We start from the raw sequence: 15,204 nt of genomic DNA on the forward strand, positions 1-15,204 counted from the left end.
TTCCTGTTAATGCAACTTTACTTCTCTCTTCCTTATTTGCCCCAGATCCAGTTTTATGGATTCAGCTTCTAACACAAGTGGGCTTGTCAAAGACATGGCTCATGGTAAAGTTGGTTATCCTTATAGAAAATTCATCAACTAGTTGCTTCTTACTCACCAACCAGCTGTTTTTAAATCTAAAGACAGTGAAAAAGTTTAGGCTGCATCATTTCATTCAAGTTCTGTTTCAAGGACAATGTTTGTATTCTTGCCCTTTGGTGACTAAAGGTCCCATCTTGGAGATCTTCCCTCAAGTAAAGGGAGGTGGAGCTTCAGATGATCAATGACTTTATTCCAGAAACTGAAACTGCAGGCAACCCACAACAGGCTATTCTCTAAGCGACATTTTTTAAATGTAGTTTCTCTTAGTTGGGCCCCCTGCTATGTCCTTCCTATTTTACACACACACACACCCCTTTCTGTAGAAATTGGGTCTAGAAGCAATAACAGTTATCAGCTAAATTTCATATATTCTTGTTCTTTTTTTAATTGAAGTATAGTTGATTTACAATGTTATGTTAGTTTCAGCTGTACAGCACAGTGATTCAGTTACATGTGTGTGTTTGTAAGTATATATATATATATATATATATATATATATATAAATTCTTTTGCAGATTATTTTCCCTTATAGTTTATTATAAAATATTGAGTATAGTTCCCTGTGTTATACAGTAGGTCTTTGTGGTTTATCTATTTTATATATAGTAATGTGTACGTGTTAATCTCAAACTCCTCATTTATCCTTCCTCCTGCCTTTTCCTCTTTGGTAACCATAAATTTGTTTTCTATGGCTGTGGGTCTATTTATGTTTTGTGAGTTCATTTTTATCTTTTTTTTTTTTAGATTCTATATATAACCCATATCATAGGATATTTGTCTTTCCCTGTCTGGCGTACTTCACTTAGTATGATAATCTCTAGGTGCATCCATATTCCTGCAAATGGCATTATTTCTTTCTATTTGGCCGAGTAATATTCCTCTGTGTGTGTGTATACACCACATCTTCTTTATCCATTCATCTGTTGATGAACAGTTAGGTTGCTTGCGTGTCTTGGCTATTGTAAATATTGTTGCAATGAATATTGGAGTGTGTGTGTCGTCTCCAATTAGAATTTTCTCTGGATATATGCCCAGGAGTGGGGTTGCAGGATCAAATGGTATTAGTAACTCTATTTTTAGTTTTTTAAAGAACTTTCATATTGTTTTCATAGTAGCTGTACCAATTAACATTCCCACCAATAGTGTAGGAGGGTTCCTTTTTCTTCACACCCTCTCCAGCATTTGTTATTTGTAGACTTTTTGATGATAGCCATTGTGACTGGAGGGAGGTGATACTTCATTGTAGTCTGGATTTGGATTAATCTAATTATTAGTGATGTTGAGCATCTTTTCATGTGCCTGCTGGCCATCTGTATGTATTCTTTGTAGAAATGTCTATTTTCATCTTTTTTCTATTTTTTGACTGGGTTATTTATTGATTGATTGATATTGAGCTATATGAGCTGTTTGTATATTTTAGAAACTAATCCCTGTCTGATGTATCATTTGCAAACATTTTCTCCCATTCTGTAGGCTATCTTTTCATTTTTTACATAGTTTCCTTTGCTACGCAAAAGATTTTAAGTTTAATTAGGTCATTCATTTATTTTTATTTTTATCTCCATTACTCTGTCTAGGAGATCGATTCAAAAAGATATTGCTGTGATTTATATCAAAGAGTGTTCTGCCTATGCTTTCCTCTAGGAGTTTTGTAGTATCCAGTCTTACATTTAGGCCTTTAAACCATTTTTAATTTATTTTTGTATATTGTGTTAGAGAACGTTCTAATTTCATTCTTTTACATGTAGCTATTCAGTTTTCCCAGTACCACTTATTGAAGAGACTGTCTTTTCTCCATTGTATATTCTTGCTTCCCTTGTTATAGATTAACTGATCATAGATGTGTGTGTTTATTTCTGAAATGTCTATCCTGTTCCACTGATCTATGTTTCATTTTCATGCCAGTACCATACTGTTTTAATTACTGTAGCTTTGAGTATAATCTGAAATCAGGGAGCCAGATTCTTCCACCTCCGCTTTTCTTTCTCAAGATTACTTTGGCTATTCAGATTAAAAAAAAGAGAATATTGCATACACTCTTTACTTTATTTGAAGTATCTTTTTCTGTCTTTTTGGAGTATATATGCAGATTTCACTGAGGCTCACTTTCTCCAATTCTAGGAGTTTCTCAGCACTCCAATATTGGTTTCTCATATTTAACTTAGGGAAAATATTTTAGGAGGTAAAAGGAAAACTAGAAAATAGCCAAAAGTATTGGAGAGCACCTGTATGAATTCTGAATAAAAATTGATCAGTTTCAAACAAACATGGTTCAAAGCAGTAATGATCCTAAGGAGATAGCATTTTCAGAGCATAGAGGAGGCGAGAGATAGGAAATGGAAGTTATCCGTTCAATTTTAACAAATTAGGATCTTTTTTTTTTTTTTTTCTGATGGCAGAAATCCAAAGTCAATCTTTTTTGGGGTGGGAGGAACTCTGTTTTGGGTGTAAAGGACTATACTAATATGGATTAAAATTAGGTCACTTTTTAAACCCCTGATTTCTTTTATTCATTAAGCAATAATTATTTGTTGATTTCCTACTACAGACCAGACACATGTTGGGGATTTAGTGGAGAGCAAGCCTACTTCCCTGGCAGCTTACAATCTAGACTAGTGACCAAAGAAAAAGCCCTGGCTGTTGTCTTCCGCAGCTCTGCTGGCTGTCAGCACATGCCGTCACTATACCAACCCTGTTACCAGACGCTGACCTTGGGATGAGGGTCGCCAGACTTGCTACCACCAAAACTGCCAGGTCCTGAGACAAATATTTCCACTAAGTCAATCCCTGAATATCAGCCAAGGCCACAGGCTCAGAGCCACAAAGTCAGAGGCCCCATCTGAAAGGAACTATGTTTTAGGCACAGGAGAATTGGAATGAGTCACTTTTTCCTTGGATGGGAGTGATTTTAACTTCATTTGATTACCTTTCCCCCTCTCAACTCCTTTATCTTTAAAATTTGGCTTTACTAAAACAAGACTACATATTATCAGGTCTAGAAGGACCCCATAGACTGTGGGAGCCCTTAGGTATGGAAGGATAGGGAGTCTGTCTCTGATTTTGTGTTAGTTGTGCTGAGCACGATGCATGGGCTCAAAAATATGAGGTGATGATGAAGCTGAGTGGGGGACAGGAGGATAACCTGAATGAGTTGAGGAGCAGTCTTCAAACTTAAAGCACTGGCTGAGGCCGTGGCTGAGGGTAGCCTACAACCACCAGGCAAAGGATTAATTATTATTTCATTGATGAAAAAGAAAGTTGAGATTTAGGATTTATGAGAATTATAAGTAAATATACTTGCAGATGTGATAAGAAAAAATTATCACTAATCAACTAATTCACATTAACTTTTATTACCACAAAAGTAAATCTTCCTTTATAGAAAATATAAGAAAGAAAGATTAAGAAGATAGAAATTACTCATAATCCTATCACCAAGTGATCATCACTATTACCATAGTGATGTATTCGGTATTTGCAAATAGTTATTTTTCAAAATAAGATTCTCTTCTGCATATTCTTTTGTAACTTGTGTTTTTTCATGTCATGGCCTTCAGTGGCATCCTTTTTGGTGGATATATTGTATATTCTATAGTGTGGACATGTGACTGTTGTTCAGTCACTAAGTCATGTCCAACATTTTGTGACCCCATGGACTATAGCATGCAGGCTCCTTTGTCCTTCACTATCTCCCAGAGTTTGCTCCGATTCATGTCCATTGAGTAGGTGATGCTATCCAACCATCTTATCCTCTGTTGCCCCCTTTTCCTTTTGCTGTCAATCTTTCCCAGCATCAGAGTCTTTTCTAATGAGTCAGCTCTTCGCACCAGATGGCCAGAGTATTGAAGCTTCAGCTTCAGCCTTGGTCCTTCCAATGGATATTCAGGGTTGATTTCCTTTTGGATGGACTGGTTGGATCTCCTTGCTGTTCAAGGGACTCTCAAGAGTCTTCTCCTGCACCACAGTTTAAAAGCATCAGTTCTTCAGCACTCAGCCTTCTTTATGGTCTCTTATATCTGTACATGACTACTGGAAAAACCATAGCTTTGACTATAGGGACCTTTGTCAACAAATGATGTCTCTGTTTTTTAATACTCTGTTTAGATTTGTTATAGTTTTCCTTCCAAGGAGCAAGCGTCTTCATGATACATTAACTTAATCTCTTTTTATTGATCATTGAGGTTGTTTCCAGTTTAACCTCACTACAAAGAGCAGTTTTGCTTTTCATTTCCAAAGATTCCTGCTTGTATAGTTTAAACAAAGATCTGGCCCTGTGGGAGGCAGAGCTTTGAATTGAAGAAGTGGCAGTTTGGGGAAACCAAGAAATCTGGGTCTACAAATTGTTTCTCTTGTCTGACTAATCAAGTTAACCATTTGCCTCAACTTCCCCTCTGGCAAAATGTGATCATGAGCCTCATGCCTTCCATAATGCTGAAGTTCTCAAATTCTCAGGAACATTTAGGGAAAAGTCTGCTTTGAATAATGTAGAATCAGTGTCATGGGGCCTCTTGAGTATGGAAAATGGGACTCCTTTTGTTACTTCAAGAATGGAATCTTGGCCTTTAGAACTTCCCTGTTCTTTCTCTATGTTCTCTCCCCCACTGTCACCATCCCAAATTGACAGTTCAAAGCACTAGTTTATCAGATCTTATTCTCATGAAAGAGAGGGTGCTTTTTCCCCCTTAGTAGTCATGGCCATAGCCACAACCACAACTGAATTCATGTCCAATCCAAAGTATTAGTCTGTCTCAGCCCAGCAGGTAAAGCAATTCATTGGGCTGTAGAATGTCAGGACCATAAGAGACCACAAAGTTGTTCTAGTCTCCTACTCTCATCCCTATATTATAGAGAGTGATTCTATATGTTATTTGGTTAATGGCAGAGCTGAAACAGGAGCAGTGCCAGGAAGCTGTGTGACTAGATGACTAAGTACTGTGTCTTTGGACAAACAGCCTGGGTCAGTCTTGTATCTAACATTTCTGAGCTATGTACTTGAGAACTTATTTAAAATCCTCAAGTCTCAGTTTCCTTATCTGTAAAATGGGGGTGATACTCATCATACTTACTTCATAGGGTTGCTGTAAATGAGATAACATATGAAAAGGACTGGTACTTGATATTTCCCCAGTAAATGTTGGCTATTATTATGATAACAAGGGTTGTGTTTTCTATAGTACTGATGCCCTTGTCCAGGACACAGTCCTAGCTCTTTACCTGATTCTTGTGTTGGAACCACAGCTCTATACCAGCAGCTGACAGAGAAGGATTACTCTTCAGATAGAGGCTACTCTAATTAGGTTTGTGTTTGGGAGGCCCTAAAATTAGCCTGCTCCTTCTGGACACTTCTTGCTTACCACAAATCCAGTAGCATTTGTATAGAAACAGTGGAGCATGCTGCCTGTGGTCTGAGACAGAAATGTAACCACAGCGCTAAAGAAAATTGACAACATGGCACAGCCTAAGCATCCTGATCATAGCCCAGGGATGTAGCCCAAGACCTGGAGATACATTAGCTCGGAAGGGCCCCTTTTCTTCCCACAGACCCCTGAGCTTGTCTGCAATCATCCTACCAAATTTCTTTTCTCTTATAGTGTTAGACTTAAATTTTTCTTGGAATTAAAAACATGAACTTAATTACTTAAGACCTATAGTCATGGTTGCGTAAAGAAAGAAATCCCAGTAAAATTACTGATGTTTTAAAATTTAGCTGCCATCTATCTAGTTTTTTAAAGCAAGTCAAGTTTGCTGCTGCTGCTAAGTCGCTTCAGTCGTGTCCGACTCTGTGCGACCCCATAGACGGCAGCCCACCAGGCTCTGCCGTTCCTGGGATTCTCTAGGCAAGAATACTGGAGTGGGTTGCCATTTCCTTCTTCAGTGCATGAACAGGAAAAGTGAAAGTGAAGTCGCTCAGTCGTGTCGGACTCTTAGCGACCCCATGGACTGCAGACTACCAGGCTCCTCCGTCCATGGGATTTTCCAGGCAAGAGTACTGGAGTGGGGTGCCATCGCCTTCTCCGAAGTCAAGTTTAGTTAATCTCTATTTTAAGCCTCATTATGCGATTTACCTGTGATGCCAATGCCTGTATCCCAGACACCCTTGACTTAAGGACAGGTCTTGTGGGCCCCAAGGACCAGAATCACAAAGCCTCACAGAGCTGGGTAGGACTGAAAATTCCTTTATTTCAGGCAGATCCTGCCAAGCCTTTTTCTTCTTTTACCGGATTTGGGAAATAGTCTAGATTATTTAGGAAAATTTTATTTGACTTTTCTGAAGAACCGTTTTAAAGTGAAGACTGGTCATCTCAGGCAAACATACTTTGCTGAGTGTAGTGTAGGATTATGTTCAAGGCCATGGGCATAAAATTCTACCACTGCTGGCCAAACGGAAATCATTCACTGGGTCCTATTTTCTCTCCTCCTCCTCTTCCTCCTCCCCCTTTAATGAAATAAACTTGTATTAAATGAGCAAAATGAAAAACTACCAAATTTGCCTTTTCCCACACAAAGCAAAACAAAAAAATTACATGATTAAGTAAACTAAAGGGGTGAATTTACTTCTTGCTCAATAAATACAATGCTTTGATTTCAGAAAAATTTAACTTTTTTCTGTGTTTATAATCTGAGGAGGGAGATTTCTTCTTTCTTTCTTATGGGACTTTGTATATATATTCAGAAAAACCTCAAGTTGTAATTTCATTTTTTCGCTCTCAGTAACTGTCCAAGTTGTGGCCTAAACCTTAATTAGCCCTGGTTGATGTTTGGCCCTGGTTAAATTTGCTTGTTGCTCATCCCCAGTAGTAAGCCTGTGGGTGGTCACATATTAAACGGATGTTTCATTTTGTAGGAAATACTTGGGAATAAAATGTCAGAATGGGGTGAAAGAGATGGGCAATGGGGAGCCTTGCTCCATTTAACAAAGAAAAGAAGAAAAAGTCCCTTTACCAGTATAAATTGATTTGCCACAGAGAATACAATAGGGCATGGAGGGTGAATAGCAGCCCTTCTCCCATGTGAGGACCATTCCACCCCATGAGGCCCCTATCATGTTTATGAGTGTAAACCATGTTTGCACTTCTGCATTTACACACAGGTCCAGGGCCCAGGTCAGTGCCCTGTTTAAAAGAACTAACCATATGTGTTGTATGCAGCTGTATACATATGACCATGGTGTGCTCACCTGTGTAGGCACATTCTTCTGGCAAATGCAGTCTCCTAAACAATGATGTCATTAGAATAATGCTTTTTGTTTTATTTGTCCAAGGTCAAACATTCACTCTTTCAGATCACTGGTATCTTATAAGCCCAGTGCTGGCTCACACTGCTGCAGGACTGGGACAAAGAGATGATGTTACAGTCTGGTTTCCATGGCAACAGAGGAGAAGTAATGAAAACCGAAATGTTGGAAACACCCATTCTGACAATTGTAACATAATTCAGGTTATTACAAGGATGTAACTACTAAAGAAGCAGAAGTGTCATTACCTTACCGCTCCTGTCGGCAAAAAAGCTACACTGCACGTTTCTCTAGTTGGGCTGCTAAGAGGAAGGAAACACACATACACACACACACACACACACACACACACTTGCACGCCTCGTTTTCTGCATGTAAAATGTGTGTGTTCTTTAAAAGCCAGTGGTTGGCTGGTTTTCCGGACATGATGTGGTTGAAGCTGTCATCGTAATGGAAATTCATTGCTGTAGCTATGGTAAATCGAGTTTTCTGCCTGTGCTGAATGCATTAGTCTAATGAGATGTTTGCAGCCGGAGAGCAGGGCTGCTGGAGACTAACTATGAGCTACTAACACACGGGTGGAAGATTAGCTTTTGCAACACTCGGTTTGCATGTACTGAAAGTCATCTGTCTTCTGAGTCAACATTCCCGGCCTGGTAAAGAACCTGATCAGGGCTCTGGTGCACGAACTGTAGGTAAGGGAGATGCACAATTGGTGGGTGTGCCGCTGACATGGGATCCTTCTCTTTTCACTATCAGTATGACAGGTTACCTGTTTCAGATCTCCTGGGTTGCATGTCTACCTTTACAACACACAAGCATCCTGCACTAAAACTGCTGAGGCTGGCAGGTAAACTTTAGTTCCTCCTACTCAGAATACAGTGATTTCTTGGCCAGATCTCAGAGGGGAGATGTGGTATAGAATTATATAGTTTATCCATTTGGTGTGCATACACTACTTTCACTCTGCATTTGAATATGTAGAGAGTTACTATTTTTCCCAAATGTGAACTCAAATCATTGGTTTGCTTTTTTTTTGGCATGGTGATTTCACTTTTTTGGTTTTTTAATTATAAAAAATTATAGTATATCTTGGGATAAAATACATTAGCCTAAAATTTAATGTTTATAATCAATATGTTGTGAACAGGCAAGAGTGGTTTTTAACATTGAATTTTGTTTTTTATATCTCAGATGGAATATTTCATATGTCTTTGTGTTGGTTTTTTCCTAATTTACCAGGATAGATGAGAATACTATTTATTGTCAGTTGCTGGTGTTGGTTAGTTTTGGTAAAAAAAAAAACAACAAACCCAGGTGATCGTGGAGTGTCAGGAACAGTTTACCCAAGTTCAAAGACAGAGTCACCTCCTTCCCAGGTGGGGCTTTTTGTGACTTGAATCCAGCAGCATGAAGCTGCCTCTCCAGGTTGCTTGCTGAACAGGACAGGACTGTGAGGGTGAGGTGCCAGCTGCAAGGGAATCATTTGACTGATGGTTCAGGTGCAAAGTCAGAAGTTCTTTCTACTGCCTGTAACAGTTCAGGGGAAGAGGCTCTGATTCTACAATGAGACTCAAGAGGGTCGAGACAGTCAGTAGCTTCCTGAGAAAGTGGCTTTTGGGTTAGTTTCAGAAATTGTGGTATTTGAGAAAGTAATCCAGTCACTTCAGAATCCAGACATTTGTTGTATACTTTGTTTTTCTTCTTTTTCAGAGGAACCATTTTTGAAAACTGAGAAACATAGTTCTTTTTCTTCCTCATGACTTTTCTTTTTTAGATAGTCTATTTGGAGTGAAAGCATAAAATAACTTTGAAGGGATTTACAGTGTGGAAAAGTAAACTACCTAGGGTGCAATATTTCTGTGCAGCAATTTTGTGTGTGTGTTGTTTGTTAAAACTAGCCTGAAAAAATGAAGCAGGTATTTGAGCAACAGCACTCGGTGAAGATTACCTAGCGAAGCAGTAGTGAATCGTCTAAACTCAAATAAAATGTGAATGTAGAACCTTCGGTTTTAGGGAAGTTGTTTGGTGACTTCATAGTCTTTATCTTTCAAACATATTTGTGACAGATATTTTAAAAAATATGAATGTACTTTCTAAAATCTCTGTAAGTTGTATATGTGGAGAGGCTATGTATTATTTTGGTAAATTTATGTCTGCTTGATTTGTGGAATTATAAGAAAAGTGAAAATCCCACAAACACCCAGTTCTTTTATGTTTAACATGTTTAAATTTCTTCCCTGTGCCACTAAAATTTCTTTTATTTTGCTGCCAGCGCCCACCGCCCAAAACAACAATAACAAAAACCTAACAAGTAAATGAACAATAATAGAAAGAAAGCAAGACTAAATTGCTTTCAGTCATTTATTTGCCTTTGGTGGTGTGTTTTTGAGGCAAGTGAAACCAGCAGAAGCAGTTTCACTTTCTGTAGTTCTTGGTTTCTGGGGTTTGGGGTCGCAGGGGCTCTCCCTGCAGCAGGTAATACAAGCAGTCGAGCTGCTACAACACAAGCCAGCACCAGGTACTGTCTCTGCTCTAAAACTTTTGTATTGAAAATTCAAAAAATAATGACTTTTTAAATGTGAAATAATGTTTCCTTATTATAAAAATTCAAGCGATGCACCAAAGTACAAAGATAGGATTTCTGTTTTTTAATTTTAAACTTTAATTGATGTGAAAAACCTCTCATATTGTGGCGGCTTTTATGTATTTTTAAATCTCAATTTTGGACCTTAAACACTTTAACAAGTTTAAGGAAACATTGCTGAAGTGCCCTTTAAACAAGGGATGTCCAGAGAGAAATCATCTTTATGCACACGTGGGGAGTTTGATTTTACAGGGTTTGGTAGGTTTGTTTACAGTCTGGCGCGGTGGGCGGACACATCACACATGTTCACTCGCTCCTGAAGACGCTTTAGAGCGAACGCGGGTCGGGCAGAGGTGAGGCGGGGCTCAGAACTGGCACCCTGGGGCCCCAGGCAGAGCTCCGCGGGTTGAGGTTCCTCCCGAGGCTTTTTACCCCTGGAAGCCGCAGCGTCACCCCGACGCCAGGTGGCCCGGCGTGCTTACCCCGATCCACCCGTCCCGGAGAGAGCAGGAGACGACACCGTCTGGGAACTTAAGAGCCCAGACACCTCCAGTTTCATTCCCTGAGGCTTCTCCTCCATCGACCCTCTGCTTTTATTTGGGGATGGTGTGGGAGAGAAAAGAATAGAGATGAGGAAAGACTCTTTTCCATCAAATTATCGAAGGGCATACAATTCGGTCTAACATTTTGGGGATGAAGTTTGTAAAAGCAGTCCCTCTTGGTGTGAGCACATGTGCTTCTTCATTTCCGTGGGCAAATCTGAGATTTCTAGGAGAGAACTTTGTGTGAGTGCCCCCTGGACATCTTACTTCTTAATCCTGAGATTTAGGCGTTTTTAATGCTTTTGTTGCTTTCAAAGGCAGACAGGTGAGGAGAGGCAAGGGGGATTAAAAACAGCCGCTGGGAGAAAAATCAAATGGTTTGGTACCTATATAATGTAACAGAAGCCACCACTGTGCCTAGTAAATTACTCTAAATTTTAATTAATGAGTCACAAAAGCCACACCATAAGCTTTAAAAATTACCCCTTTATCAATAAGGTGATAATTAACTTTCTCTGGAATTAGCAATTCTGTCAGCCCCGGGCAGTATGCAGCCTAGTAAATTCTCTGGAAACTTGCCAATTTTTAACAATTGATCTTTTGGCAAACCTACTGGATTTTAATTCAAATGTCTATTGTGACATTTTCTAACGTGATTCAGAGACCATTAGGATCACCCAAACTGTGGTAAAATTTCTGAAGTTTGAAAGAGTCGTGGAGAGTGTTTGGATTGCCTTTGCATCTGTCGCTTTGTCTTTCTTCATTCTCCTTTTCTACCTTTCCCCCGCGGCCACTCCCCCCACCCCCCGCCCCCAGAAAAAAAAAACCTCTGCATTTTCAAGAACGCCACAAGCTGGTCTCTGCTGTAAATCTCTGCTAGAATCTCTGCTGTAAATCTGTGTGGTGAAGCCTGCGTTTGTTGGTACCTACAGACCAAGTTCGAGTGTTTGGCTATGAGCCCACGTGGTTCTAAGTGTTTTTCATTGTTGTTGCGTTCATCTCGGTTTCAGTTCTGGCAAGGGTTGTTCCTCCGTATGTCTGCAAACTCTCACCCGCGGTTTGTCCGATGCCGAGATTGACTGAGACTGATGAGAGGAGCTGCAGGCCATTTTAGACGTGCTCAGGGCTGTTTGAAATCTGGTTTATTCTGAGCTATGTGGATTAACGTCTGAGGAGGCGGAGTAGCCCTGAGCAGCCTGTTCTACCACGAACCCTCCCCCACCACACACTCCCGGGGCTGCTGGTCACTTGTGGGTGGCTTTCAGGGGAAGCCTGAGGAGGGACGCTGTTATCCGGCCACAGAGGCTAGAAGGCAAGTGCTGATGGGTGCAGATTGCTCCTTCCAGGAGTCAGACCTCTCTCTTCATCCTCTGGGTCCTTTAAATATTAACATCGGTGAGCTGTTACTTCTCTCAGTCAAGAGGGCTGGATAGGACAGGATGCTGGAGACAAAGCTTCCTGCTGCGTTAAGCTGGCAGTTCTGACACAGTCAAGAACATTCCTCCTTTGGCGGGCTGGGGAATGGAGAGGAACAGCCAGCAGAATTTGTGCATTCTGGAATAAATCAGCATTTTTCAATCTGAAGAGGCACTTCGCCACCACTGAGATAAAACACCTCTTGCTTCTTGCAGTGATTACTTCGTGGGCTACTATTTTAGCCCAGAAAGGAATTTATTACCCAGTGGCAGTTCTCACTTTGCATTAAGCTGAAAAGTCATTCCACTGAGTCTGTGTGACACCCTGAGTAACTGGAGCATATTCTGAGATCCACAACGGGGCTTCCCTGGGATTGCTGGCGTTACTGTTTGACCAGTTGTGATTGATAGAGAATTGTAGAAACGCTTCTTTACCATCCCACCAGCTCAGACACGTTCTCCCTGAATTTTTATTTGTGGGGAGGCAGGTGTGTATTTCTTTGTCATCAGCTGCATTTATTGATCATGTAAGTGAAAGCTGGTCCCAGTGTTGCTGCTTTTTTTTTTTTTTCCTTCATGTTAGTACTTTTTAGGAAAGATTGCACCCTCCTTTGAGCCCTTTGGGGAAGAGGTTGGGCTTAGGAGTGGTGGCCTTCTTGTCTCATAGGGCATTCAGCACAGAAGCAAAGGAGTGGAGTTGGCTGTTGTGAGAAAATTAACGTGCCAGGGAAAAATAGTGTCATCACTGTACTTTGAAAGGTGGTGATGTTGTCTGGTTAGCTCTGTGATTGTAACTCAACTTTTGGGAGCTGAATCTTTGGTAACAAAAGCCTTTGCCCCTTTTGTCTCTCTGTGCTGACCATTCTAGAGAAAAAGCCCCAATTCTTTCAAAGCAGAAACATATGGCTGAAATTCATTCTAATGAAATAGACAGCCTTTCATCAAGATAGGCACTAAACTTGGGAGCAAGTGCTGATCTGGGCAAAGCAAAGAACTATACGGGTTGGGTCCTAGTCCATCCCAGGGAAAATAGCACTGAACCAAGGTAAAAACCAGGGGAGAGAGCCTGTTTCATCTCTCTTCCAACGAGGACTTGACCATTACCCTCTCTTCCTATATCCCTTAGTGCAGTTCAGAAAGGATTCAGTAAGAGCCGACAGTAGTTCATGACTGTCAGCTCACAGAGCTTATGGGCCATTCGTTTTCTTTGGGAAGGAAAGATTTTCTATGTTCCCTTTCACATTTGTCCACAAGTCATCCTGAGACATGGTTGTTCTGATGAGAAAACCAGGGTGGAACGCCAAGGAGTGTGTTTTTCTCTGGTGTCCAGAGCCAGGCATTGAGCCCTCTTGCTGGACTGACGTTAACACTCAGCGACCATGTGTCGGGGTCTGCCTTGAATGCAGCCTTTGAGCAGTCCTGGGGCTGGCGTCAGAATTTGAATCCTGTTTTGACAGAGTTTTGGTAAAAGAAAAAATGAAGAATTGAGGAAAACACAAGGTACAAAACAACTTTGGGGCATTCATGCTTTTTGTTTTGGAGCTGGTAGTTGGAGGTTGTGTTATTTAATTCCTTTGGGTCTAACCATTTCTAAACTATTACAAGCCAGTAGGAATCATTCTCATTCTTTGTGGCCTTCCAGAAAAGAGACTGACCTCTTTTCTTCACAGCCTTTAGGATTTAGTGCCCTCACTGTTGGGAAATTAAGGTGATGTCAAGGTTTAATCAAACCATTAGCTTTTAAGATATGCTCTTTATCCTAAAGTGAATCACTCCTAAATTCACTTTATCCTAAAGTGAATAAAATGTTGAGTGAGGCATTGGGTTTCTTGATCAGGAAAGAACTCCACTGTTGGAATGCAGTTCTATCATTTTTCTGTCCAGAGAAACCTGTGGTCACTGGTGTGATTCATGCTGTTGCCATTGTTGCCTGTGCTGGGGGACTTTGGTGTCAGATTTGGGGGTCAACAGCCATCTATGCATTCCCACTTCTATTGAGCATTCCCCCTTACAGATGCCAAAAGATACTCAAGCACATTTGATTTCACCACTTTACAATCTCATTTGCAAAGGTGCTTCAAGTGGAAAGCTGTAGAAAGCTTTAAATTTTGGTGCACATAATTATAAAGCATAGAAACAGTGGGAAAAAAATCCATCTGGCTCTAATGCCTGAAATCATCACCTACAGTGTGAAAATATAGCCCTTGTATTGAGTGTTTGTAATGTAATTAATACTAAGTATTTAGCATAAATAATAAGAGCAGACTGTAAGGTGAGACTGTGTTGGTGCCTAATGTGGAAATAGTTAATTGGTCCCACAGTGAGAAGCTGTACAACTGTTTTGTGTTAATGAGACCAAGTGAATATAAACTCTCTCCAAGGAATCGAAGTTAGAAACTGAAGTTGGGGTACAATGTGTGTGGTGACGTGTGGGGGCCAAAGGTACACGATGCTATAAATGGACTGGTCCTTTCTTTCTGTTCTCCTCCTTTTAGTTATGGAGTCATTTGGCATGAACCCAGTAAAGAATAAAGTGCCTAAAATTCTCTGATAGCAGAGTGAAGAAAAAGTACATTCAGAAAAGTTTGTCTTTCACACACATTTCCCTGGAAGCAGCCCAAATCTGCTAGGATCAAGTGTGGAGAAATTGAGTTCCTATTAGTTGGCTTGAGACCAGAGTAGTGTAGGATAAATTGGAAGTACAGTCATTAGGGGCTTCATGGGTAGCTCAGCTGGTAAAGAGACTGCCTACCCCAGTTGAATTCCTGGGTTGGGAAGTTCCTCTGGAGAAGGGATACGCTATCCACTTCACTTCTTGGGCTCCCCTGGTGGCTCAGACAGTAAAGAATCCACCTGCAATGCGGGAGTCCTGAGTTCGATCCCTGGGCTGGGAAGATCCCCTGGAGGAGGGCATGGCAACCCACTCCAGTATTCTTGCCTGGAGAATCCCCACGGACAGAGGAGCCTGCCGGGCTACAGCCCATGGGGTCACAAAGAGTCAGACATGACCAAGTGACTAAGCACAGCACAGTCATTTAAAAAAAAAATCTGTTTCTCTTAGGTCACTGCTTTTATGACTATACTTGACATTTTCAAGCCCAAAGAAAAAATATTTCCATGGGACCAAGACTTAGCTGGTCTTTGTAGATTTCCAACAGTGGACAGGGTGGTTTAGGTGGCTTCCTGGACAAAGTTAAGCAGTGCCCGGCTGTCCTTTGGTTGAGATTTCATATATTCTGCTTGTGAACTTGCTAGATTTGGGACAGGATAAGAAGAATTTACACT

At 40.7% G+C, this 15,204-nt stretch overlaps 1 protein-coding gene across 13 annotated transcripts in view; it reads left to right on the forward strand.

Annotated features, from left to right (window-relative positions):
• Window positions 1–7,795: 7,795 nt before the first annotated feature.
• SCML4 (Scm polycomb group protein like 4) overlaps window positions 7,796–15,204 on the forward strand; it is a 96,925-nt gene continuing 89,516 nt past the window's right edge. For 7 of the 13 annotated variants that reach the window (XM_081526837.1, XM_081526842.1, XM_081526851.1 and 4 more), the window contains exon 1: window positions 7,880–8,070. Coding sequence is in view for 2 of the 13 variants with exons in the window: in XM_081526839.1 (XP_081382965.1) it covers window positions 7,826–7,850 (25 nt within the window). In the remaining 11 variants the exon portion in view is untranslated. Of the gene's footprint in view, window positions 7,851–7,879; window positions 8,071–9,864; window positions 9,897–15,204 lie in introns of those variants that run through there. The other 6 variants (XM_081526844.1, XM_081526852.1, XM_081526850.1 and 3 more) reach the window with 2 other exon arrangements.

This window comes from Giraffa tippelskirchi, chromosome 9 (genome assembly GCF_054371585.1).
Source record: "Giraffa tippelskirchi isolate mGirTip1 chromosome 9, T2T-mGirTip1v1.2.pri, whole genome shotgun sequence".
Taxonomy (NCBI): domain Eukaryota; kingdom Metazoa; phylum Chordata; class Mammalia; order Artiodactyla; family Giraffidae; genus Giraffa; species Giraffa tippelskirchi.